The sequence below is a fragment of the Magnusiomyces paraingens genome (assembly GCF_902498895.1).
Source record: "Magnusiomyces paraingens strain CBS 517.90 genome assembly, contig: contig2, whole genome shotgun sequence".
Taxonomy (NCBI): Eukaryota; Fungi; Ascomycota; class Dipodascomycetes; order Dipodascales; family Dipodascaceae; genus Magnusiomyces; species Magnusiomyces paraingens.
In genome coordinates, this window is record NW_022474068.1 from 1,967,915 (window position 1) to 1,995,442 (window position 27,528).

Below are 27,528 nucleotides of genomic sequence, written 5' to 3' on the forward strand. Positions count from 1 at the left end.
TTGATTGAAATTAATTAAAATTGACTGTATCATCTGGGAAATTACAATAAATGGACTTTTTTTTTTTTTTTTTTTTTCTCTTTAGAAGATGAGAAAAAGTCTCAGTAATAAGTAAGTAAGTAAGTAAGTAATTAAATAAATAAGTTTAAACTTAAACTTGTAATTCATCCATTCAGACTTATTTATTTATTTATTTATTTATTATTAAATAATTTTTTTTATTTTTTTTTTTTTTTCAAATGTAGAACAGATCAAAAAAAAAAAAACTACAAAAATCTCCACTTTTTTTTTTTTTATATATAAAAATTAGAATTAGAATCGTGGTCTTTATTTATGATCAAGAACATACAAATTTTTTTTTTTTTTTTAATTATTTAATATATAAAATTCAACAGACCAACAGACCAACAGACCAAAATAAAGAAATAAAGTTAGGCTTATCGGCTTATCGGAGGGCCTTTATCTAACAGTCCATTCTGTGAGAGAGAGAGCGAGAGAAATAAATTAAAGATGAACAAAAAGGAAATAACCTTTAAAAAAAAAAAAATCTCCGAAAAAAATATCAATCAATCAATCAAATAAATAAATAAATAAATAAAAAAGCGGGGTCCTTTTTCTTTTTTTTTTTTTTTTCTTCTTTACAATATATACAATATATATTTATATATATTTATATATTACATGCTATCATAAAAGAAGCCCCGCCAAACCAAATTCTTTTGCCAACGGATCACCGGGGGGAGGGGTGTGTGTGAAGCCAATGAGAGCTTTATTGAGTGTCATTGAAATATAACACCAAATACCAAAATACCCAAGACCTAAATATCTAAAATATTAATCCTTAACACACAAACCATTATTATACACCCCGCTTGTCCGATCTTGTATATATATATATATATATATATATATATATATTAAACTGTTTTTTATAATCAATCTTCGGAGCTTTCCGATAATTAAGAGACTTTATTTCTTTTTTATTATATTATTACAATTATTTGTTTTTTTTTTTTTTTTTTTTTGAAAATTAACTTATTTAAAAGTACATTTTATTTATTTATTTATTTATTTATTTTCTTCTTTTTGAAAAGCTCCACTTCTCTCTCTCTCTCTCTCTCTCTCTCTCTCTCACACAGACTTTTTCTTTTAAGTAAAAATCAGCCGTGCGTATTCCTAAAACAGCTAAGCTTTACGATGATTGGCCGGGCTGCCCGCGGCCATTCGGCTTGGACCGAAAATACATAAAAAACTCACAGGGCTAGGGTTTTTATTAATATAATTTAATTTGAATTAATTTAAATTAATTTAAATTAAAAGTTTCTTTTCTTTTTTATTTTAATTTAATTTAATTTAATTTATTTTAATTTAATTTCATTTATTAATTTATTTTATTTCTCAAAGTTTCCTAGGCGCGGGGCTTATCAGTGCGGCTTGTTGAAAATTTCCCTTTTAAGAAAAGTCTTTGCTTATCAGCATATCCGTTCGTTCTTGTAGGCACGTAGACACTGACAATTTTGGATTGCCCAGCGGCGGTGTGTAAACAACAAAAATAATAATAATAATGGCAGTAACAACAACAACAACAACACCATCATATAAAAATAAAATCAATATTTCATTCATTTCTATAAAACCCAGCAAAGATCCACAAGATTATTTTTTTTTTTTTTAAGAATTATATATAAAATAAAACTTTTCCACTTTTCAGATTTTTTTTTTTTTTAAAAATCTTGAGCTTTTATAACTACTACTACTACTACTACTACTACTACTACTACTACTACTACTACTACTACTACTATTAATCTATTAATACAAAAGCTCTTACTCTCTTTTTTCTTCCTTTATTTTTTTTATTTTTATTTTTTTTTTCAAAAATGGTAAACACAATTGGCTGGACCATCCCTCAATGGACCCAATATACAACTTCTACAGACCCTGCCGAGGTCCTTAAGACCATCCAGGCGCTGGTCGCCTCTTTCCCTAAAGACGATCCCGCCTGGATCTCAATTGCCTCGCCAGATCTCATCCAGCAACAATTCGACGCTCTGAAAGACAAATCGGTATGTTCCATCCCTTTATCTATCCCTCCCTTCAATCTATTTTATTTTTTTAATCTTCTAAACTAACTTGCTCTTTTTTTTTTTTTTTTTTTTTTTTTTTTTTTTTTTTTAAGCTCCCATTATATGCTGTCCCAATTGCTGTCAAAGATAACATTGATGCAGAAGGATTTGATACCACCGCTGCTTGCCCTGCCTTCTCCTACACACCGGAAAAAGATGCTACCGTCGTCTCCCTGCTCCGTAAAGCTGGCGCCATTGTTGTCGGTAAAACAAACCTTGACCAATTTGCTACTGGCCTCGTCGGTACTCGCTCTCCCTACGGGAAAACCCCCTGCGTCTTTTCTGATAAACACGTTTCCGGTGGCTCTTCTGCTGGCTCCGGATCAGTGGTCGGTAGAGGCCTTGTCCCCATCGCTTTCGGTACTGACACTGCTGGCTCGGGCCGTGTCCCCGCAGCTCTCAATAACATTGTTGGCCTTAAACCTACCCGTGGTGCTTTCTCTACCACCGGTGTTGTCCCCGCTTGCAGATCCCTCGACTGCCCCTCTATCTTCACCCTTAATCTCCAGGACGCCCAGCTCGTCTTTGACCTTACTGCCAAGTTCGATCCCACTGATTCGTACTCTCGTCAACTCCCCAATAAGCTCCTCACATCTTTTGGCAAATCCCCTGTCTTTGCTTACCCCTCAGAGCCAAAGTTCTACGACGATAAGTACAACCCTGTCCTCTTCCAGCAGGCCCTGGAAGTCCTCAAGTCTACAGGTGTCAATCTCGTCCCTACCGATTTCGGTGTTCTCCACAAACTTGCAAACCTTCTCTACGAAGGCCCCTGGGTCGGCGAACGTTATGCTGCCATCCGTGAGTTTGTCACTTCTCGTAAAGACGAAATGGACCCCGTTGTCTACGGAATTGTCAAGAAGGCTGAAAACTTCACTGCCGCTGATTGCTTCGACTTTGAATACAAGCGTATGGACATTCTCCGTGAAATTCAAGAGCAGTTTGACCAATTTGATGGCCTTGTGGTCCCTACCTGCCCCTTGAACCCTACCTTTGCCGATCTCGAAGCTGAGCCCGTCCTCGTCAACTCTTACCAGGGTACTTATACTAACTTTGTAAACTTGGCCGATCTTTCGGCTCTTGCTATCCCTGCCGGATTCCGTCCTGATGGCCTCCCCACTGGTATCACTTTCATCTCAAAGAAGTTCAATGACTATGCTCTTCTTGACCTTGCTAGCAAGTTTGAAAAGGCTAATTCTGCCAATAGAACTTTTGTCGGTGCTCTCAAGGATGTCCCTGTTGCTCAAGGTGATCTTCTCCACCAGGGAATCCCTGTTACTTCCCCCGCTGTCATTCCTCTTGTTGTTGTCGGTGGCCATCTTTCTGGTATGGCTCTCAACTGGCAACTCCAAAAGGTCAATGCCACTCTTGTCCAAAAAACGAAAACTTCCCGCAATTACCGCCTTTATGCTCTCCCCAACACTACCCCTGCTAAGCCCGGTCTTCGCCGTATCCTGCCCTCTGATTCTCCTCTTGTTGGCGAGGAAATCATTGTCGAGGTCTGGAACGTCCCCGCGGAGGAATTCGGCACATTCATCTCCATGGTCCCTCACCCTCTTGGTATTGGTAGCGTTGAACTCGCAGATGGCCGCTGGGTTAAGGGTTTCATTTGCGAGCAAGCTGGTTTCCACGACGCTGAAGACATTACCAAGTTTGGCGGCTGGCGTGCTTACATGGCTTCTAAGGTTGACCCCAAAACTAAACCCTTTGAGACTGTCCTTGTTGCCAACCACGGTGAGATTGCTGTTCGTATCATTAAAACCTTAAAGAAACTTGGAATTAAGGCTATCGCCGTCTTTTCCGAACCTGACCGCTACACCCAACATGTTCTTGACGCTGATGATGCTGTCTCTCTCGAGGGCACTACTGCCGCTGAAACATACTTGAATGTTAACAAAATCATCAAGGCTGCAAAGGATACCGGCGCCCAAGGTATCATTCCTGGCTATGGTTTCCTTTCGGAGAATGCCGACTTTGCTGAGGCCTGCGAAAACAATGGTATCATCTTTATTGGTCCCTCAGCTGATGCCATCCGTGCCCTTGGTCTTAAGCACTCTGCTCGTGAGATTGCTGAACGTGCCGGCGTCCCCATGGTCCCTGGCTCCGGCCTCATTGATACTGTCGAGGAGGCTGTTGCTATTGCCGAGCGTATCAAGTACCCAGTCATGGTCAAGTCCACTGCCGGTGGTGGTGGTATTGGTCTCCAATGTGTCCGTAACCCAGAGGACCTCCCCAAGGCCTTTGAGACTGTCAAGCACCAGGGTCTTTCTTACTTTAACGACTCTGGCGTCTTTATTGAGCGTAACGTTGAAAATGCCCGCCACGTCGAAGTCCAGGTCTTTGGCGATGGCCGTGGTGGTGCTATTGCCCTTGGTGAGCGTGACTGCTCTCTTCAGCGTCGTCACCAAAAGATTGTTGAAGAGACTCCTGCTCCTAGACTTTCTGATAAGACCCGTGCTGCTATGCGTGATGCCGCTCAAAGCCTTGTTTCTACCATGAAATACAAGTGTGCTGGTACTGTGGAGTTTATCTACGATGAAAAGAATGAGGAGTTTTACTTCCTTGAGGTTAATGCCCGTCTCCAGGTTGAACACACTATCACTGAAGAGGTTACTGGCTTGGATTTGGTTGAGTGGATGCTCTACATTGCTGCTGACCGTCCTCCTGCCTTCACCCCTGTTACTCCCAAGGGTGCTGCTATTGAAGTCCGTATCTACGCTGAAAACCCCGTCAAGGACTTTTTGCCCTCTCCTGGTCAGATTACTGATGTTACTTTCCCTGACTGGGCTCGTGTCGACACTTGGGTTGTCAAGGGTTCCAAGATTTCCCCCGAGTACGATCCTACCATTGCCAAGATGATTGTTTATGGCAAGGACCGTGATGAAGCTATCCAGAAAATGTCCAAGGCTCTCGATGAGACTGTAATTTACGGGCCTGTCACTAACATTGATTACCTCCGTGCTATTGTCAACTCTGAAATGTTCAAGGAGGCTAAAGTTGCCACCAAGGTTTTGGACTCGTGGACTTACACTCCTGCTGCTATTGAAATCACTGCTCCTGGTTCCTACACAACTGTCCAGGACTATCCTGGTCGTGTCAAGCTCTGGCACATTGGTGTTCCTCCTTCTGGTCCCATGGACTCTTATGCTTTCCGTGCTGCAAACAAGATTGTTGGTAACGACTCCAAGTCCCCTGCCATTGAATGCACTCTTGTTGGTCCCTCTCTTGTTTTCCACTGCGACACTGTCTTTGCTCTGACTGGTGGTCTTTCCCCTGCCACTCTCGATGACAAGCCTGTTGAATTCTGGAAACCTATTTCTGTCAAGGCCGGCTCCAAACTCGTTGTTGGCAAGCTTTCCACTGGTTGCAGATCTTACTTGGCTATCCGTGGTGGTATTGACGTTCCTGAGTACCTTGGCTCTCGTTCCACTTTTGCTCTTGGTACCATGGGTGGTTTCAATGGCCGTGTCATCAAGTTTGGTGACGTCTTGTTCCTTGGTAACCCTGAAGTTTCTGGCTGCACTTTGCCTGCTCCTATTGCTAAACCCATGGAAATCCCAACTTCTCTTGTTCCTGCTGTTCTCTCCACTCCTCCCGCTGCCCCTGGTCCTACCACTTGGAATGTCGGTGTTACTGTTGGCCCCCACGGTGCTCCTGATTTCTTTGCTCCTGAGTACATTGAGACTTTCTTTTCTTCTGAATGGAAGGTCCACTATAACTCAAACAGATTTGGTGTCAGACTTGTTGGTCCCAAACCCAAGTGGGCCCGTAAGGATGGTGGCGAGGCTGGTCTCCACCCTTCCAATGCTCACGACTATGTCTACTCTCTCGGTGCCGTCAACTTTACTGGTGATGAGCCCGTCATTTTGACTTGCGACGGTCCTTCCCTTGGTGGTTTCGTTTGTGCTGCTGTTATTGTCGAAGCTGAGATGTGGAAGATTGGCCAGGTCAAGCCTGGTGATTTGATCAAGTTTGTCCCCATTACTTTTGATGATGCCATTGCTCTTAAGAACTGGCAAGATAAGGTTTTGGACTCGGTTACTGATTCCTTTGTTGACGAGAAGCCTCTTGAGATTGTTTCTGAGAAGCTTTCTACTGCTGTTGCCACTGCCAGCTCTGCTGAGCCCGTTCTCTTCCACCAGGCTGCCACTGCCTCTACTCCCAAGGTTGTTTACCGCCAGGCTGGTGACCGCTACATTCTTGTTGAATATGGTGAGAACATTATGGACTTGAACCTGTCTTACCGTGTTTACAAGCTCACTGAGGCTGTCTTTGGCCACAATACCAAGGGTGTTGTGGAAATGTCTGCTGGTGTCCGCTCCGTTCTTATTGAGTTTTCTGGTAAAGAGACTACCCAGGAGGATCTTCTCAAGACTTTGATTTCTTACGAGTCTAAGTTGGTTGCCACCGAAAACTGGCAAGTTCCTTCCCGTACCATCCGTCTTCCCTTGGCTTTCGAGGATAAAAAGACTTTGGGCGCTGTCGAGCGTTACAAGGAGACTATCCGCAGCACTGCTCCCTGGCTCCCCAACAATGTTGACTTCATCAAGGAGGTCAACGGTCTTGAAGACCGTAATGAGGTCCGCGACATGCTCTACTCTGCCAAGTTCCTTGTTCTCGGACTTGGTGATGTTTTCTTGGGTGCTCCTTGCGCTGTTCCTCTTGATCCCCGTCATAGACTTCTTGGTACTAAGTACAACCCTTCGCGTACTTACACTCCCAACGGTACTGTTGGTATCGGTGGTATGTACATGTGTATTTACACCATGGAGTCTCCCGGTGGTTACCAGCTTGTGGGCCGCACCATTCCTATCTGGGACAAGCTGACTTTGGGTCAACAAGACAGACCCTGGCTGCTTTCCCAGTTTGACGTTGTTGAGTATTTTGCTGTTTCTGAGGAAGAGCTTGATGTTTTCTGCGAGCAGGTCGAGAATGGTCAGTACCACATTGAGATTGAAGATAGTGTTTTCGATCATGGCAAGTATGTTGAATGGCTTGATGAGAACAAGGAGTCTATCGCTGCCTTTGCTGAGCGCCAGCTGGAGGGCAATGAGGAGATTTCGCGACTCATTCAGATCTCCAATGCTGAGCTCCAGGCTGCCCAAGATGCTGGTTCTGCAGAAGATGATTCGAGCAAGTACTCTGAAAATGCTGAGCTTGTTTACGCTGAGGTGACTGGTCGTTTCTGGAAGAATATGGTTGTTGTGGGCGACAAGGTCGAAAAGGGCCAAGGCTTGGTCATCATTGAGGCTATGAAGACTGAGATGGTTGTTCCATCTTCGGCCTCTGGTACTGTTGTGAAGATTGTCCACAAGAATGGTGACATTGTGGAGGCTGGCGATTTGGTTGCTATTGTCGAGCCTTAATTGCCTTTCTTTGTTTAAATTCTTCTTAGATGTGTTTTTTTTTTTTTTTTTGCTTTAGATTTTTTTATGACCTCATGACGTGTTTTTTTTTATATTTAATGATAGTAGTATAGTAGTAAAATTGAAATTTTTTTAAAAATATTGAATTGAAAATATTGAATTAAAACTATTGAAAGTCTTATTTTTAATTTTTTAAAAAAAGATGGAATTGGTGGTTGGTTTGATTAATAAATCGAGCACGTGGGGGGAGAAATTCTTAGTGAGGCTGAGTAGATCAAAATGGCCTTTAAGCTAATAAATAAACTTAATGATGACACTCACAAAATATCGAAAACTGGCTGGTTATAAAAGGTCGCAACCTTGCTGGAAATCTTTAATCATAACTTGGTATCATCAAAATAACTCAACACATAATAATAATCAATGACTCGCTTAAATCCTAAACGACGACATATAATCCTGCTCATTGCATCTTTCCTGGACATTTCCACACTTGCTCTTTTTATTATTAATGCCATCAATTCACCTAATTTTTTCCATATCTTTGCAATGTACCAAATTGCAGCCCCACAACTTTCTACTGAAGATTATCTTTCCTTTTTCATAAACGACGAAGCTTATAATCGCACAAGATACTCTTCCAAAATTGAAAAATTATTACCATCATCTGCAGAAACAGTCCCTGCTTTTGACTTTTATTACAATGAAAACTTTTGCTCATATAACTCGACCAAAACTGACGATATACGACAACACTATTTTCCCAATAATACGGTCGTATCAAACCGTTCCATAAAAGAATCTATCTGCTACTTATTTTTGCGTGGATACATTCCCCGTGAACAATGGATTGGATTTGAAGAAGCTCTTGATTACGAATCCTGGTATGTGAGAAACTATTTATATCTAAGTGACTGCACCAATACCCCACTAGAAGATTTATCCCAAGGCTCCATTATTGGAATTATTCTTTGGTCTATTTCGATATCTTTGGAGCTTCTCTTTATTATTTTTCTCTACTGTGCTAGTGGCGGTGAAGATGTTTCTGTACGAATGTGTATTGTGTGCAGCTGGACTTTTGGATTAATGCTCTTATCAATGGATGCCGGAGCTTTGTTATCATATGCAAATTATGTCGACAAATTAGTACAATATTTGACTAAAGATTATGGTAACCTAGTAATTTTATTTCGAGAAGCAGGATTAAATCCAGCAACTCTTCCGAGACCAATTACTCTTGGAAGTCGAATATTAATATTTTCTCCTTTAATACCAGGAGTATTAAGGTTTGGTATATGGCAAGTGGGTGTATATGCGGTATGGATGTCAAAAGATTCACCAACTTCTAATATGACTTGGTACGAAACTTTGGAGAAAAAAATTCTAGGACAAAGACCTGAAGCTGAAGGATTGCTTGCTGGTGAAGATGCCGATCCTATATGGGATGAAATTGGATATAATATAAGATAAGAATGTTAATTAGAGAATTTAAATTGAAATAATGTTAATATTGATAATGGAGTTTTTTTTTTTTTTTAAAGTCAATGAGAGAAATGGAAATTAGAGAAAGAGTATATCAAAAAAAAAAAAAAATAGCAGATACATTGTTAATTTGTTAATGTAGGTTTGATAATTTTAAAATCATCTTGCTATTAATCAAATCACTTAAAAATAAAATCATCATCGATTTGAAACTTTTCAAGTTTCTTGTAAAAAAAAAAATAAATTTTAAACATCAAAAAGAATCTTTTTTTTTTTTTTGTAAATTTAAACTTACTGAACAATACTGAAACACACTTCGTTTGAACTTCCATCCATGACTGAAAAAAAAAAAAAAAACTAATCAAATTGATTATTTTCTCCCATTTCTTCTTTTTTTTTAATCTTACCATCAACTTCATTTTTTTTAATTGTAGGAATAATTAACCATTTCCATCATCATTATCATCATCATCATCATTATCTTCATCATTATCTTCATCTTCATCATTATCTTTATCACTATCACTATCATTATCTTTATCATTATTATTATCATCATTTATTCTATATTATCTGTTTCTTATATTATTCTTTTTTAATGCTCAATTTATTATCATTATCATTATCATCATTATTTAGTAAGTGAAGGTTCTCATCAAATTCTTAGCTAACTCTTGAACAGGTATCAAGAGCAAATTAACAATATTGGCAAATGGTACGTATATTCAACTTGTTCAATTTCTTCAAAACTAACAAACTAACATCCTAAGTCTCATCAAACCTTCTTGTAAATCAGCAACTATCCTCATAGCTATTCACCATCACATCCTTGCATTTGCCAGTAAAAAAAATAAAAGCCGTTAACTAGAAACGCCACGCACAGACTGCCCCCTCGTCAAAATATGTGTGTGCGGAGAGGAGGCTCGCAAGTCATTATCTTTCTTTCACCATGACTACTGCTGCGAGTCTACGGGAGCCATACTCTCTCCGAAACAAAAATCCTGGAGAGATGAAAAAAAAATAATCGACAATTAGTTGTCATAACAAGGTTATACGCTACAGGTAGACTAATCGGCCTGGTTTTGCTTGGGCGTATATTCCTTTGGCCTATCGGTTTTCTTAGGGGATTGGGTCTTGCCCCTTTGATTACCAAAAAAACAAACAAACATTATTATTATTATTCGTGGGAACTTGGTTGAAAAAAAAAAACGTTATTATTAAAAAAACTTGATCTATGATTATTTATTCATTTGTGGAACCTTGATTGAAAAACTTATTTTATTTTACGTTTCTTAAATCTAAAAATCTTATTATACTTTTAAACTCTTGCGATCCGCGACTTCGCTTCGACACAGCTTTGTTCTGCAGCTTGAAACATTTGGCATTGACTTTTCCAACATTTAATTGGCACTTTGAAGTACTTAGTTTATACTATTCAACTTTTTTTCAGCATCTTTTTCAGCATTGTTTACAGTATCTTTTTCAGCATCTTTACAAAAAAATTTATCCTATCTGGTTTTAGTTTGGATTCATATAATTCATAACCTTTTGTTGTGGTTCCCCGCATTCCATGAAAACTAGCCGCCTTTTCTTCAGACCCGTTAGAAGCTTAGGTTCCGTTGGTGGGATTGGATTTTGTGGGAGAGGGTGCCTCTCCAGGTGCAAATGACAACTACACAATTGGGGGCGGAAAATTTTTGGAGAATCTTGTCAGATAAGTTCCATTTTTCCATGGGGAGTAACCTGAGCAAGCGTCCACGTCGTGCTTCCTGGGGTTTCTAGCGGCTAGCAAAGCCAAACAGAAATGCTAAATTTGCTCTAAATATGTAACAAATAGTCAAAATAAATTAGAAACAAAAAAAAAAAATAATATTCATTCAATAATAAACAAGAAAAAAATCCCCGGTATCAGCTACTGGAACAAGTACAGAGCGGAACATGGATCAAGGGTTGTTTCACGATAAGTTCTTTGTAAAAATTTAAATATTGTAAAATTTACGAGGCTTGAGGTAATACATGTTTTGTTTTAAAAGATAATTAGCAAATTAACAATAACTATTATTGGAATCTCATAATGTAAAATCATATATAAAACCAAGATAGTATCAGATTTGTAAAAAGAGGGGGGTTTTAAAGGGTTTGAAGAAAAGTTGCTTAATAGAATTGGAAAGTTTTTCTTAGGATTTTGAAAGAAATGATATATATATATCATTTCTATAAAGCTGTTTTCAAGCATATGGTCCTTAAATAGCCCTCATAAGGATTGTTCTATTCAATACTTAACTGTTTTAAAACATGGCTTGATCTCAAGAATGGAGATTTTTCATTTTTCTCATATACTGACTTTTAAACCCATATTTATACACAAAATGTTTTCTAAAGGACTATTTAAATGGTAACAAATTTATCAATGAATAAAAAAAAAACAATTTGATTTAATTAGAATTAGAGCAATCAAAATAAATCATTTGAGAAGAACCAATAGTAATAGTATATCAATAATAATCACCAATAGAAAAGATAAGTTTAAGTTACAGGCTACCAAAGTTATCTCATATCATAGAAATTTCCAACATCTTCAAGCTCCCCCAAAACTTACTATAAAAGTTTTATACTAATTAAAATAAGTTGACATATGAATTTTTGCTACTTTGTGCTTTTTAAAAATGATATCTTGTTTTAATGTATTTGAGTTCTTTTTTTTTATTTCTAGTCTTAAAACTTCTTGTCCATGTTTTACTGCTTGACTGTTGGACCAATTGTTGATCAAAATTCTATTCCTCTTCATGTTTATAGAATTTTTTTTTTTATAATTGATTGTATTTCATTGTTAAAGCTGGCTATTATCCAATTTCAGTACTTAACGTGCTTCAAATATTTATCTACACAATGTGATTTAATTTTACAAACAATTAATATCGATGAATTTTAAACTATTTATATTTTTTAAAGAACTATCGAAGATTCATACACACAAAAACTAAAAACCGTTACTTAATAATATGTAGATTTTCAATTAAGTATTGTTATTAGGACTGTTTTTAATTTGATTTCATTTTGAGTAAAAAAACAATAATTACTGGATCAAATTTTTCATATTTGATTTCATTCCAGCACTTTTATTATAAACCAATATATATATATATATATATGACCATTGTTTAATTTTTGAGACTATTTTCTAATATTCAACATCAGATGCCAAGAAGGCGGTGTTTGGACTTTTACTGTTTCTATCTATTAACAACTTGTATCTTGCATTTTAATTTTTTTTTAGATGAAATCGGTATCACTGTTTGCTTGGTTTTGCAACTCCTAGCGCTCGGTGTTGCATATAAATCTTGATCATCTTGAGGCGGCGTGTACGTCCACCTTGGTGCACCCGCATCATAACTTTTGTACGTCCAAAAGGCTTTCGTTTTTTTTTTTTTAAAAAAAAATAAAAAATAAAAAAAATAGAAACTCTTTTAGTTCTTCAAAAACAACATCTCTCTGTGTACAGTCTTAGTTTAATTTTCAGGCGGGTAACATTTGACTTGGAATATTACTTCTGTTAATGGGCTTTGTATGTACATGTCCTTTGTTAATTTTTTTTTTAAAGAATAAAATAGCCTTGTTAATTTTTTTCTTAAAGATCTTTTTAATTCACGGTCCAGAACTTTGATGCAACGTATTCCATTGTGCTTATGAAAGAAAATTTTATAGCAAACAGTAAACTTTTTAGTTCAAAACTAGATTTCCACCGTTTTGGAAAAGAAAAAAAAACAATTAATTGTTCAATAAGTATAGTGAAGGTATATGCATTACAAAGAATATTGGCCCCATGTAAGCATTTTTTTGTTTAAGAGTCATCGTCATTAATTGATATATAGAATACTCCTATTTTCAACCGCCATGACGATTAGTCAAAGATTAACACGATAATGTCAATCCATGATTTTATGTTTTAAAAAGAGGTCCGTGTGAAACATATTTTTTTTTTATTCAAGGATTATAAAAGTATATTGTATAAGAATCCACATTATACTTTAACCGTTTTTCTTTTCTTTTCTTTTCTTTTCTTTTCTTTTCTTTTCTTTTCTTTTCTTTTAATTTTGGGTTAAGATAATTTCTCAAGTACCTATAATAGATAAAAAAAAAGTTTAACTTGCGGGTAATAGAACCAAATGGTCTGTAGAAAAAAAGAAAGAAATGGTATATTTGGGAATGATATCCAAAAATATCGTAGAGTGTGCATTCTAAAAATTCTTGTTATCTAAATTTTAATAATAAAATACTTATAAGTTTATAACTTTTTTTTTTTTTTTCAGAATTCAAACATTCAATTATTAGCTTAAAATTCACCCTAAAAGGTAGTCAAATATGCTTCTGGGTATCATGAAGTTAATTATGTAGTTAATGACCGAAATAATAGTTGGGTATATAAAAAGCAATAGATATTTCTTAGATAAAGAGTTTTCTTTTTTTCTTTTTTCACTAAACTGGATTGTGTAGTCCTTTTTACTAAGATATCATTTCAAATAACCCCCTTTTTATTTGGTCATTAAGGGGTGAATTCATTTCAAGTGAATGCTATTTCTGGTGCATTCATAGTCTTGAGAAAATAACAATATGTGGTCATGAAGTCAAAAGTTATCAAAAAGACTTAGGTATCTGAGCTGTTATATACCCGCTAATCTTAAAACAAACAAACTTGACTCAGGTTTTAACTTGTGTGATATTAGATCAACATGTGAACTAGCATAATTTAGGGAGTGACCCCTAGGTAAGAATATATATATGTTTTGCCAAAAATCAGGGGGAGGGGAAAAGTCAAAATTCTTAGATGCTCTTCTTGGCAATTTACATTTTCTGAATGATCCGTTCTCAGAATTTCATCCCGTTACAGAATGTACACTGCTGAGGTTAAGATATTAAAATGCAGATATCGAAGCCATTTAGTAAAAACTTTTCTTTGATAATTGGGTATTTAGAATGAAAAAAAAAAAAAAAAAAACCAAATTGAACTCTTAGAACAGATTTAATAGGTTTAAAATTATATGCTTCAATGTTTATTCATTGCTTTATGTAAACAAAGTTGAATAAGCTTTCCATGATGAATGCCGGTACTCTATTCTCTTAAATCTAGAATACTCGTATAGTCTAATTTGTTAGATCCAAAAGGCTAGTAGTAATACTTGACAACTTTAGCTAAACCGCTTTAAATAAAAAATATTCATTAGCTCTCATTTTTAGTAAATTAAGTCACATATTTTTTTTTATTGTGTTTGTTTTCGATCCATTCCGTTTCATCATAGTTGCATCCTTTTCGTTAATTAAACATTGTTCTATAATCTATAGTTTCTATTAAAACATTCAGTTACACATGAAAACCTGGATCCGGCAGTTCCTTAATTTCTGCAAATTCATCTTCCCGTACATATCTCCATGCCTCGTACTGCCAGTTAAGTGACGGTTGATCATGGATACACAGTCCACACGACGCAGCGTCGATTCCTCCAGATCCCTTTTGAGGGATAACATAGATAAGCCTTGTGAACCGTGAGTGCAACAGCCCCATGCTGCACATTGCACAAGGTTCATGGGTCATATATGCATGGAATCCGCGACACAAATATCCATCACGGTCTTCGTTATAATCTGGTGGTAATTCGCCTGATTTAATATTGTTGACAGCTGGTGCAGCCATGGGCTTGGAAGACGCAGGGATTAAGGTCTCCTTAGCAACTTTCTCTGCCTCTTTACGCCAAACAGCGGCCCGTTCTATGGCAATCAATGCACTATGATCCAGTGGCTTGTGTTTGGTGCGCAAATCAGTTCCTGTAGTGATTATTCTATCATTCAGAGGATCAACAATAAGGGTAATGATTGGAATTGAGTCTTTAGGTAGTTTTTCAGTTTCTTCATCGTAAACCTCTTTAAGCTTTTTGACATATTTTAAGGCCTGTGCTTGTTCACGTTCACTAATGGAGTCTGGAATCGCAGCCACGTTGCCGCGCCACATTAGAGGCCAACCAACACTTTTTGCCCATTCTTCCGACTCATTTTTTGTGTCTGCTGGATGTAATGTTGCTGTGCGTTTTTCAATGAGTCCGGGGAAATATAAAAATGGGTATTTTTCGCGTGTTGATTCTACCAATGGAGCCAGTAGAGTTTGTGCTTCTTCTGCAGAAGCTACAGCATCGACAGTACACACAAATACGCGAAGATAGATATTTGTAGGTTTTGGAGGGACTGCTTCTTTTGGTTGGCCCTTTTTCTGTTTCGGCTGTTTTTTCTTTTCCTTTGTGGCAGATGGATCTTCAGGTTCATTCTCATCGGATTTTTGCTTCTTTTTGGGCGGAGGTGCTGTTACATGGTATTCTGCGGGAATGTCGTAATTAGTTTCGGTGACAAACCGGCGGACATGGGGCATGCGATGGTCATCTTGTGGGAATGTGTCTTTGATGAATCGTGACAAGATTTCCGAGTAAGTTGCTGGAATGACAGTTGTCCAGATGCCGACTATGATGATTAGATAAAGAAAATATAAAGCAAAAAAAAAAAATAAATAAATAAATAAATTCAAGAACATACTTGGTTCAAAACCAGGGCGACGTTCGGGGGCCTTCACTTGAAGTAGAGCGCCGTTGGCTGAATAGTTTAGTTTTTCGGGACGCGGTGCCATTATATTAGTTGAATGATCCCAGACTTGTTGAAAAAAAAAAAATTTTTAAAAAAAATGCGGCACCCTGAAAAATCAGCAAACATGTCCAAGTCCAACAGCTCTCATAAGGATTTCCACATACAAAAATATTTCTTAGCGTTATTTTTTTTTATTTTTTTTTACTCCATTCCGAACCTCCTTTTTTTTTTTTTTATTTTTTTTTTTATTTAAAACCAACCAGTAATCTAAACACCCACTGTGCACGGTGTCAACATGGTTTTTGAAGGTTTGTAAATAAACCAGTTTCTAGATTAACCAAATTATATTCTAACACTTCTAAGATACAAAAACATACCTGGACCAGGACTCGCTGGTTCAGCTTCGCAGCTACAAGTACCAAGTACGTTTGACTGACTGACTGACTGACTGACTGATTGATTAATTGATTAATTGATTGATTGATTTGATAAGATGTAAACTAACACACAAGCCACTAAGAGTGTCGACAAATCTTATTTATCGTACTACATTCTCAATCCATACTGGACATGGTGTGCAAAATTTATGCCATCATGGCTTGCACCTAATGTGATCACTTTGCTTGGGATCATTGCAATCTATGCCAATGTGATTACTATTCTTATTTATATTCCAGACCTCGTGGGTCCCGGCCCTTCGTGGATTTATTACTCGTTTGCTGCGGGTATTTTCTTCTATCAAACCATGGACAACATTGATGGCAAACAAGCTCGTGCTACAGGTACTTCTTCACCTTTGGGCGAACTGTTTGATCACGGAATTGATTCACTCAACTGCTGCCTCGGCGGTCTCGTTCAATCTGCGTGCATGGGAATGGGCTCGTCCAAAAACACAGCCATTGTGACTTTTATCACCTGCGTAGCCATGTATTTGTCAACATGGGAGACATATCACACCCACGTCCTATACCTAGGATACCTCAATGGTCCGACTGAAGGTATCATAATTGCTGTCATTATGATGCTTATTTCGGGTGCATACGGTATTCAGGTGTGGAACAACCCAATTTCCTCGGTGTTTTCAGCTCCCATGCAGACCTTATTCTCTCTCTTTATGGGTGGATCTCCCTATCAAGTTGGCCAGCTGCCACTCAAAGACCTTTGGGTTGCTTTTGTTTTTTGGGGTGTTTTGATCGGCCACGTCCCTGTGTGCCTTTACAACGTGTACCAATACAAGCGTGCCAATAAGGAATCTTTTACTGCTACACTACCCAACCTGATTCCAATTGTAATTGCTTCACTTTCAGTTTACCTTTGGCTTTGGAGTCCCTACTCCATTATTCTTTCGGATAACCATATTGTACTTTTTACACTCGCCATGTCTCTGGTATTTGGCCGCATGACTACCACAATTATTCTCGCACATCTTACCCGCCAACCTTTCCCTTACTGGTCTACACCCATGACCCCACTTGTCATTGGTGCTGGTCTTTTCCGATTTTTCCGTTGGCCATCTTCTGCCACTGTCATTGTGGATGGTGTTGCTACTGCATCTTCTTCTTCTAATGCCAATAAGTTGTTTTCGTATGCGGCTGGCAAGGGTGCTGCTATGCGGTTACTTGCACGCACCATTTCAGGTCCTAACAACATTAAGTTGGAAAAGTTGGGCTCACCTGAAACTGCGGATTTGCCCTTAGGCCAACAGACAAATTACAGCTTCCCAATCAATTTTGAACTGCTCTACCTATGGCTCTTTTTTGCGTACCTAGTTTTGTACTTTAGTGTCTATGCCCGTCGTGTCATCAAGGGCATCACCGAGTTTTTGGGAATTTCTGCCTTCACTGTTAAGAAGCCAGCAGATCTCAACAAGGCCATGTGACGAAAAAAAAAAAAAAAATGAAAATGAAAATGAAAAATAAAATGCTAAGTAAATAGGAATTGATATATATATATATATATATATATATATACGCTTATGAAAATTATAAGTCTATTATTAGAGAATCATAAGATGCAAAAAAAAAAAAAAGAATTTAAATAACACATTTAATTTGGTAACTCAAACAAACTTCCTACGTTTTACACTGTGACCCTCATCGTCACTAGCCATTGGTATTTCTTCATTAGGGAGCTCTTCTCCTACCAGTGGTACTAAAGGTTTCCGTTTCTGTGAAAGCGCAATGACTTGTTTATAAGCGTGTCTGCGCAATTGGGCTGCACGAACCACAGCAGCGCAAACTTTCCCAACTGCATCGCGCGCACGCATATGATCAAGACCCCAAGTAGTGGCAAGGTTGACAGCATCGTAAGCCCCACGCACGGCCAGCGGCGAGTACGCCTCCGAAGACACAATGACTGCTCGCTTACCGCGGATTGCACGGATGATAGAGGCTGCGCCGGCAATGACATGTTTCCTGGCTTCTTGGTTATGCATTGCGGATGCTGCAGCGCCGGCCTCATCGTAGAGTAGGGTATCAGTGGTGGTATCAGATTTATCATCAGCCACCTGGGTCAGTTTAGGAGCGTTTGTAGAAGTGGGTGCTGCCGAAGGGTCTGCGCCGCCCGCGTAGCAGATTTCAAACACCACGCCACGTGCAATGGCAGCACCTATGGTCTTATGCTTGAGAAAACAGGGGAGCCTTGTTGTGAGATCGAGTGAAATGAGATTGATTGCATCGTAGGAGGTACATGAGAGTAGCAGAGCGCGTTCTGTTGTTGGTCGTACGGCCAGGATATCATAATCAAGAGCAAGAGTTGTAAGTTTTTGTGCTTGAGCCGATGATGCTGGGGTGTCGTTAAGCACGAGAGTTGCACGAGTTAGAATAGTAAGAGATGCTGGAGGAGGAATGGGCAATAGAGAAAGGTCGATTGGATTTTCAAAAGGATTAGATTGTTGTTGTTGTTGTTGTTGTTGTTGCTGTTGTTGCTGTTGTTTTTGTGCTCCCTTCTTTTTGGAGTTTGAAGTATTTGATTGTGTAGTTTTGGGATAGATGATATGGTTTAATGCAACAACTGTGTAGCCAAAGTCTGCCAGAACCAAAAGGGTTTTTGAAAGACTGGCAAGAGCCGCTGGTGTAGGATTTGCAGGCCAGGGCACGTTAAGATCGGCCAACATTGTTGATTTATGATGATTTGAAAATTTAGGTGAGAGGGAGGCGGGGACGGGCGGGAGGAGAATTCTATTCTAATATATATATATATTTTTTTTTCAACAGGCTGAAGACAAGAAAAAAAAAAAAATAGAGAAAAAACGTCAGAAAGAAAAAAAAAAAATTGTTCTTAGTAAATTTGAGAACAACTGTATATCTAAAACCATTCTTTATTATTAATCTTATGTCATTTATGAATAATCTTTACCAATCAGTTTCTGGGGTATTTATTTTATTTCATTTTATTTCATTTTATTTCATTTTATTTCATTTTATTTCATTTTATTTCATTTTTGTCACAAGACCTTCTTCTACTCTTCCTTTCCTCCCCACAAAAAAAAAAAAACAAACGAAAAACTTTCCATCATTATTATTTAATAATATTTATTACACTATCAGAAAATTTCCCGGACCAAAAGAAAAAAAAAAAAAAAGTTACCCAAAGTGAAAAAGCCGCCAGATAAATAAATAAATATTTATTTATAAATAAAAAAGTGGTTTGATTCTATATATATATATATATATTAAATATATATACAAGCAAAATAAAAAAAAAAAAAATTCTTTCTGGTTATCAATATGAAATGTTAAGATATTATTGTAATTTTACTTATCTATCAAAGATTCCTCACAAGATAATTCAACCATGTTTCCTCTTTCTTCTTCTTCTTCTTAAACTTGACTCTTCATCTTTTATTTAGTTATTTTTATTTATTTATTTTTTTTTATGAATCAAAATGCTCGCTATTAATCCTACAACAAATTGCACTTTTCTTCCATTACTGCCTTTTGAAGGCACTCCAGGTTCTCATAACTTTGAATCTTCCACCGCCACTGCCACTGCTGCCACTGCTGCCACTGCCGCCACTTCCACTACCACCACAGGAGGAGGAGGAGGAGGAGGAGGAGGAGGCCTTCAAGAAAATCCCGTGTTAGCCGATTTCGCTGCGGTGCTTATAGCAAACGCCGCGGTGTCTGTAATGACCCCGTCAGCAAATCCTATAATTGTTACTGCTGAACCTACCAATACCAAATTCAACACCGAGATAAAGGCAAAAGAAGAAATTCAAACAAAAATAACAACAGCATTAAACAATCCAAACATTGTAGCAGTGTCACGCGCTCAGTTTAAACACGTCTTGCAGATTCAAGATCTAGTGGCCAGGGCGTTACAAGCTACCTATTCTCCGGGCTTTTTCTTTGCATACTTGTACCAACCTGCGCACGTTTTAGTTGTTGCTCTAAGCAGTAATACCAGCAGTTCTACTTCACAACCAAATTCAGATCAAGCGCAGCTACCGCCTCAGGTCGTTGTAGGTGTGGCTGCAGGGTTTGTTGATGCTAAGACTCACGCGTGCCGGTCACCGTGGCTATCGACTGTGTCTGGGTATGTATCTGTACTGGCTGTATCGAGTGAGCATCGTGGAAAGGGGTTAGGATCACAGCTGTTGCAAGAGCTTGAAAGGCAACTTGTAATTGAAGCTGCGCAATGGCGGCCGCAGGGCGGGGTTTTCCAACGTGGCGATGCCATTTTATCAGCATTAGTATTGGACGTTGCAACGGAGAATGGGACTGCACAAAAGTTTTATGACGCACAAGGGTTTTACTGTTCGAGCAAAGTTAAGCCTGGGTACTACACTATGGGGAAAAGTGCAATTGAGATGACCAAGATGCTTATTGGTTAATAGAAGGGCAAATCTGTGAGCAAGAGGAGCATTTATTTATGAGCGGGTCCAGACATTTGGTCATGCCAATATTAATGACACATGTTGAACTTTTTTTTTTTTTTTTTTTTTATTTTTTGGAAAATAATTTGGTTATCCCCCACAAAACTATTATTATTTTATTATTATTATTATTATTATTATTACTATTATTATGATTATTGTATTTATTATATTTATTTTTTATTTTGATAATAATAAAAAGGATCTGCCAGCAGTCTTTTAACTTTATATTTAAATAATATCTAGAGATCTAGATATTTCAAAAAAAAAAAAAAAAAAAAAAAAATATTTTATTTTTATTTTTAATTTTTAATTTTTAATTTTTTTTTTTATGCATCTCATTCAATTCATTATCATTTTTTGGTAATTTTATTACTGGGCTTTTTTTCTTTCAAGACTTATTAATAAACCCTTTTTTTTTTTTTTTTTTTTTTTATAAAAAGAAAAAGAAAAAGAAAAAGAAAAAAAATTAAAACTAAAATCTCGGGATAAAATTACAAAAAATAAAAAAAAAAAAATAAAAAATACACTTACCTAAGAAAGTTCAAGTCTATTATTCATTCATTCATTTATTAATATTTTTTTTTTTTTTTTTCTTATTTTACCCTATTCAGTTACCATTCTATTATACCCATCAAGTCGGTGTATCGTCATAAGCTTGTTGAGCAGCTTGCAGTTTTTCATGCATCACATCAGAAAACCTTTGAGCCGACATTCCAGAATTAAATCTAGCAACATAATACCGGGCTATCAAAGGTTCACGGAAATGACTTTCTAGCATAACAAATCGAGACATGACAGAAAAAAAGGGTTGTGCTGGAAGCCACGTGCATGCAATGTCATGTGCAGAAACTCCAAAAGTTGTGCGGATTTCATTTGCCCAGTGTTGGGATTCTGGACTTAAAGAAGTTTGATGTGATGAAATATGATGATGATGGTGGTGATTACTGCCATGTGAACGATGGGTATGCCTCCGACTACTATTGCTGTTATCGCTATTATCGCTATTACCGCTATTACCGCTATTACTATTACTACTACTGTTACTGTTACTGCTACTGCTACTACTACTTCTCCTACTGCTGGAATGCTGGTGGTTATGTGATGTTTGTTGTTGAGTTAGATCATCATCATTGTAATCTTGAAGAATGCGTTTGAGCTGGTCAAAAATAAACATTGAACGAGTATAAAATCGGAGTCTTGCTTGAGTCGGATAAATAAATGAATTTCTTGGGACAATATTACCCATCAGGGCATTACGATGCCGCACAAAGTCCCGGGCAACATTTTCTAGAGTGTACCCCTTTGGAAGTGAGTTAGGGTCTGAAGGCATCCCTGGTATTAATGTATGTGGAGATTGTTGTGCAAGTTGAGATTCTTGAGAATAAGTCACTCTGTTGTAAAGATCTGCATTGGAACGAAGCATCAAGGTTGCAATGACTGGAATATCAGCTTCTTCAAAGCGTAAAGGTGAAAGTTCACTGATGAGAATGTTATTGAGGTATGTGGCCAAAGTTGTTGTTGCGGCAAGATCTACCGTGTATTGTTCGAGGGCTTTATCAATAGCCTGATATGATGGCGAAGAAGAAGTAAAGTTACTCATTAGAGAGAAATGCTTCTATAGGATTGGAAGAAATGTAAATAGATGATTGAAATGATTATTGGAAAAGGAATTTGTTTTTCTATTAAAAAAACAAATAAAAATAAAAAGATATAAATAAAACAAAACAAGGGCAGAAGTTAAGCTTTAAATAAAAAAAAAAAAAGAATTTTTTTAAAAAAAATAAAAAAAAAAAAAGGGGGAGGGGGGAAGGGAGGGAGGGTTTTGTGAGAGAGTTAAAGAAAGAAGAAAAAAAAAAAAAAGGAAAGGATAAAAGGGGAGAAATGCAGTCTTTTTTTTATTTTTTAATTTTTTTTTTTTTTAAGACAGAAAAAAATTTTTTATTTTATTTTTTAGTTTTAAAAGAAACAAAAAAAAAAAAAAAATGCCAAAAACGTTTGTATTTATAAAAAAAAAAATTATATATATATATATATATATATATATAAAAGTTTGCAGTTATGATAAATCTAATGTATTAAAAATTAAATTAATAATAATAATAATAATAATAATAAAAAATAAAAAATAATAAAAATGTTTATGTCCGACCTGTCGGGACCTAAATACTTTTTGGTTTCAAGATTATCTATTCTCTCCCCCCCAAAATAAATAAATAAATAAATAAATAAAAACATTCAATTATATATAAAGAGATCTTCTTCTTCTTCTTCTTCTTCTTAAAAAAAAAAAAAGCACGTTCTTTACCACAGTCACGGTCAAAAAAAAAAAAAAAAAAAAAAAAAAATTGGTAGCCGTTGCGGCCAGGGGACTCCGACACTCCTACAATAATAATAATAATAATATTAATACAAGTAAACCCTCCAAGATCTACAACTACCATATTTTTCAACGTTATTCCAGATCCATAAACCAGATATGGTTTTTTTTTTTTTATAAAATTATTAATTTTTTTTATTTTTTTCATAAGACCTACTAAGTTAATAATCAATTCATTTTTCCTTAATTACCAATTAATTTTTTGTTTCTTTCATTGCCACCGCCACTAGATTTATTTATTTTTTATTTTTTTTTTTTTTTTTTTTTTTTAGCATAGATCCCATGGCTGGATAGTAAATACAGTGGTGGTTGTCGTTGGGTTTTAATACTGGTGACCCCCGAGAGAGGCAAAAAAAAATAAAAAATAAATAAAAAATAAATAAAAAATAAATAAAAAATAAATAAAAAATAAATAAAAAATAAAAAAAATAAATAAATAAAAAATAAAATTGATGTTTTATTTTTTTTTAACACTCTGTCAACTTTTATTATATAAGAAGAAGAAGAAGATATGAAGAAGAATTATAATAATAATAATAATAATAATAATAATAATAATAATAATAATAATAATAATAATAATAATAATAATAATAATAATAATAATAATAATAATAATAATAATAATAATAATAATACTACATATGTTATGATTAAAATCATCATCTCTTGGCCCGGAAAAGTCTTTCCGTAACATGGACAAAAGTCCGGACTCCTATCCATTTAGTGAGCTTTTGTCACATTATTTTTATTTGTTTTTTTCCTTTTCTTGTTTCTCCGAGTTGTTTAATTTTTGTTATTATTATTATTATTATTCTTGTGGGCCTTTTTTTTTTTTGTTAGTTATAATTGTTGTAGTTAGTTGTTGTCTCACTGCACAAATCTATATCAAGACTTTTGCATTTGTATTTTTTTTTTTTTTTTAAAACTATTGTTTCAAGAAAGATATTATTCAATAATAAAGGTTTCATTTTTTTTTTTATATATATTTCTTATTATCCTATTTTTGTTCTATTCTTCATTAGAGACTTTTACTATTTTAGTATGATTTTTTTTTTATTTAATTTTTATTTAATTTTAAATTTTAAATTTAAATTTTAAATTTGATTTTTATATATATATATATATATATATATTTAATAATAATGTCCGGGTAAGTCAAATAGAATGCAAAATCAAAGTTAAGGTAGCGGAAGGTTGAACCGTTTAGGAAATATGCATTTAAATTTCCAAAGATGGTAATTTACAATACTATTATTAACAAATATATAATAAAGATACACTTTTGAATAAGAAAAAAAAAAAAAACAATAATGATTTTAATTGTCAAAAAATAAAAAAATCTTTAAATTTAAAGATTGTTTATAAACAAATTGTGCCGATTATAAAGAAATTTATTTCTATTTTCCAGAGAAAAAATCAATTCAACAAAAAAAAAAAAAAACAAAAAAAATTTTTTTTTTTTCAAAGCCTTCCTAACAACTACAATCCATTTAATAGTCTTTGCACCAAAACCTTAAATTGTAGTTTAATTCAACAATGGAGGATTTTAATGACTTGTTCTTTTTGAATTTTTTATTTTTTTTCTCTCTCTCTCTCTTTTTCTCTTTGAACTTGAAACATGTTTACCAAAAAAAAAAAAAAACACTTCTAATTTACTTGTTACATTCCATTCTCTTTATTCTTTTAAATTATTTTTTTTTTATTTCTTATTTCTTATTCTTCTTTCTTCTTTCTATATATATATATATATTTATTTTTTCCACTTTCTCCACAAAGACTCAATCTAATTTCGACGTAACCCCTCCTAAAAAAAAAAAAAAAAAAAGAAAGAGATTATTCCTTTTGGATCTTTTGCACATAACACATCACATTCACTTTCATGTCGCACTATTTCAAAAACAAAAGAATACATTGAAACCCTTTTTTTTTTCTTTCTTTCTTTCTTTTTTTTTTTTTTTTTATTCATCCTTGCTTCTCTTCTCTTCCCATCCCATCCCGGTGGGTCCTGCACAAGAGATAATTGAAACAAAGACTTGGTATATCTGCAATAACCTGCTATATAAATATGTATTCATGATTTTTGGAACACGCGCCTTGGGACCCGTTTTTTTTTTTTTTATAAAAAAAGAAAAAAAAAAACTTTTATATGTTGATCTGAATATCTCGCTTCATTCATTAAATTCGTACAAAAAAAAAAAAAAGTTCAAGGACCCCGAATCTATGGAAAATAGAGGGCTCAAACTTTATCCTTCTTAAGTTTTATTCATATCTATTACTTACAAGTAATACTGCTAAAAAAATTTATACTTGAATATATTATATACAATTATATTATTATATTTTTATTTTATTTTATTAAAATACCCAAAATCTTAGATTTAAGTTGAAATATATTTGGAATCGGATCATTTGAATCTTGCTGGTTTCTTTATTTTCTTTTTTTTTTTTTTTTTTTTTGCTCTCCTTTGTACCAAACTATGGGTAATCATCTATTTAATCTTACACAACCACTACAATAATAATGATAATAATTTATAATATAATAATAATAATAATAATAAAAATAAATGTATCCCTCGCTTCATAAAAAAAAAAAAATTTCTGTTTTACTTTGAAATTATCTAAATTCCGAGATTCTGGAAACTAATTTTGTTTAAAAGACGAAGCAAGCTTAAAAATAAAATAAAATAAAAAAAAAAAAAAAAACTACCATATATTAAAATCTTGATAGACATATTTGCATTTTCACTATAATCTGCTTGGCCATGCGTATTTCTCGAGAAATTAAGGCGGATAGATATACAAAATACGTTATAACGTAATTACTATTAATCGACTAGAATATCAAATGTTAAATTGGATAACTAGATTTTGGACCGAGGTTCTTTCTCATGAGTCAACGTGTACTTTATTTTATTTTATTTTATTTTTATTTTCATTTTTATTTGTTGCAATGATGATGAATGATGCACGTATTCACATCACATTTAAGTAAACAAAATCTGTGCAGGCTTTTCTTTCCTTCTTTAAACACATCATGATGTATTTAGAATCAACAACTATATATATATATATACATGGAGCAGGGAAACCTTATATAGATTGACATTTCACACATGTTTTGGATATATATCATGTCTCCGGATAATTATGGACTTTTGTCATACCACCAGGCACAACACATACACAACAGGACTTTTCAGCCATGTTGAACCCTACCTGCACATAATACAAAAAGGTATTGAGCATATATATATATATATATATATATATATATATATATTTATAAGATGCAATATGGTTTTTTGAATAGCAACAGCAGCAGAAACATCAAATATCAATCATTATTTGTGTATCGCAAAAAAAAAAAAAAAAAAAAAATATCTTTGAAACTTTGTTTTTTTTTTTTTTAAAGATCCTTTTGTTGCTTTTTCTCCTAAAGACTACTTTACATTTATTCTTGTAACTTTGCTTTTTTTTTTTTCATGTGGTGATGATCTATTTCAAGTAATTCAATTATTATTATTATTATTATTATTAAATTTATTTTTAAATTCCGAGAAAGCAAACTAATCTAAAGGCTTCTAAAAAAAATGAAATAAAAATAAAATAAAAAATAAATTAACTCAAATTTTTTTTTTTTTCATTCTTTTTCTTATTCTTTTAAACATCATCATGTTAAGCGACTCACAAATTACTCATTTTGGAGAAAAAGTAGTGAAAAATAGTGAAATTTTTTTTTTTTTAAGGGATCCACTCTCCGTATCTGATAGTACATATATATGCTAGCATAAATCATATAAACTATATTGTTTTTATTTTATTTTATTTTATTTTCATTTTTATTTTTTCTTTTAACGGGGGGCGTTTTTAAGCATTCAACTAAGCTATATATTTGGGACATAATGTGCTTTCTAAATTATATTCGGTTCCAGATACCTCAGATTAATTTCTAATAAATTTCAACCTTATGGTTTTTTTTTCTTTTTAAGGCGCACTTACTTGATGCCTTGGCTCTTTTTATGTTATTTTATTTTATTTTATTTTGAAATAGAGGTATTTTTTTTCATAAAATCTGCCGCTTTTTCCATCAAATGGTGAAGATAGTTAAATCAATAAAATAATATATATATCTGAAAATAACCAGATTAAGAATATTGAAAATCTCCTCTTTCATTTTCCTAAGTTTTTTTTTTTTTTTATGCTTATATAAAACTTTTTTTTTTTTTTTTTTTTTATTTTTTCACATCACGTTAAAACTATTTTTCACTTTAGAACATGTCTACATCATAGGAAAAGACCAAAAAGTTTTTTTTTTTTTTTTTCAGGTCTTTTACTACCTATACCACCTTGCTTAATTTATCTGTTCTTACTGGCTATTTATTAACTACCTGTTAATTCCTGAAAAAAAAAAAAAAAAAAAAAAATAAATAAATTTGCTATTTGCTTTACCCATTTTATGGTGTTTCTTAATACTTACTTAGTTACAGAATCAATCTATATTGATTGTTATCAAAAATATATATGTATATATTTTGCTTGTGCGCTTTCTTTACTTCTCTTTTCCTTAGTAGTTAGTTTCCTTGGATCTGGGTTTTGCATTAACGGTAACCCTTTTAATTGAAAAAAAAAAAGACTTGCTTTAAATTTTGTAGTAGTAAATAAATATATATA

At 34.6% G+C, this 27,528-nt stretch overlaps 7 protein-coding genes across 7 annotated transcripts; 4 read left to right on the forward strand and 3 right to left on the reverse strand.

The window, feature by feature from the left end:
* Positions 1-1,880: 1,880 nt before the first annotated feature.
* Positions 1,881-7,489, forward strand: SAPINGB_P002360 (uncharacterized protein; the record flags this gene model as incomplete). Its single annotated transcript, XM_031997079.1, has 2 exons — positions 1,881-2,066; positions 2,180-7,489. The coding sequence occupies 2 exons, from the start codon at positions 1,881-1,883 to the stop codon at positions 7,487-7,489; spliced, it is 5,496 nt and encodes a 1,831-aa protein (XP_031852970.1).
* A 423-nt stretch (positions 7,490-7,912) lies between these two features.
* SAPINGB_P002361 (uncharacterized protein) lies at positions 7,913-8,959 on the forward strand (the record flags this gene model as incomplete). The annotated part of the gene is made up of 1 exon (XM_031997080.1): positions 7,913-8,959. The coding sequence occupies one exon, from the start codon at positions 7,913-7,915 to the stop codon at positions 8,957-8,959; it is 1,047 nt and encodes a 348-aa protein (XP_031852971.1).
* A 5,371-nt stretch (positions 8,960-14,330) lies between these two features.
* SAPINGB_P002362 (uncharacterized protein) lies at positions 14,331-15,638 on the reverse strand (the record flags this gene model as incomplete). Its single annotated transcript, XM_031997081.1, has 2 exons — positions 14,331-15,475; positions 15,548-15,638. 2 exons carry the CDS (start codon positions 15,636-15,638, stop codon positions 14,331-14,333), a joined length of 1,236 nt encoding a protein of 411 aa, XP_031852972.1.
* Positions 15,639-15,890: 252 nt separating this feature from the next.
* Positions 15,891-17,474, forward strand: SAPINGB_P002363 (uncharacterized protein; the record flags this gene model as incomplete). Its single annotated transcript, XM_031997082.1, has 3 exons — positions 15,891-15,903; positions 15,959-16,017; positions 16,116-17,474. The coding sequence occupies 3 exons, from the start codon at positions 15,891-15,893 to the stop codon at positions 17,472-17,474; spliced, it is 1,431 nt and encodes a 476-aa protein (XP_031852973.1).
* A 180-nt stretch (positions 17,475-17,654) lies between these two features.
* Positions 17,655-18,710, reverse strand: SAPINGB_P002364 (uncharacterized protein; the record flags this gene model as incomplete). Its single annotated transcript, XM_031997083.1, has 1 exon — positions 17,655-18,710. The coding sequence occupies one exon, from the start codon at positions 18,708-18,710 to the stop codon at positions 17,655-17,657; it is 1,056 nt and encodes a 351-aa protein (XP_031852974.1).
* Positions 18,711-19,481: 771 nt separating this feature from the next.
* Positions 19,482-20,429, forward strand: SAPINGB_P002365 (uncharacterized protein; the record flags this gene model as incomplete). The annotated part of the gene is made up of 1 exon (XM_031997084.1): positions 19,482-20,429. One exon carries the CDS (start codon positions 19,482-19,484, stop codon positions 20,427-20,429), a length of 948 nt encoding a protein of 315 aa, XP_031852975.1.
* Positions 20,430-21,105: 676 nt separating this feature from the next.
* Positions 21,106-22,074, reverse strand: SAPINGB_P002366 (uncharacterized protein; the record flags this gene model as incomplete). The annotated part of the gene is made up of 1 exon (XM_031997085.1): positions 21,106-22,074. One exon carries the CDS (start codon positions 22,072-22,074, stop codon positions 21,106-21,108), a length of 969 nt encoding a protein of 322 aa, XP_031852976.1.
* Positions 22,075-27,528: the final 5,454 nt, after the last annotated feature.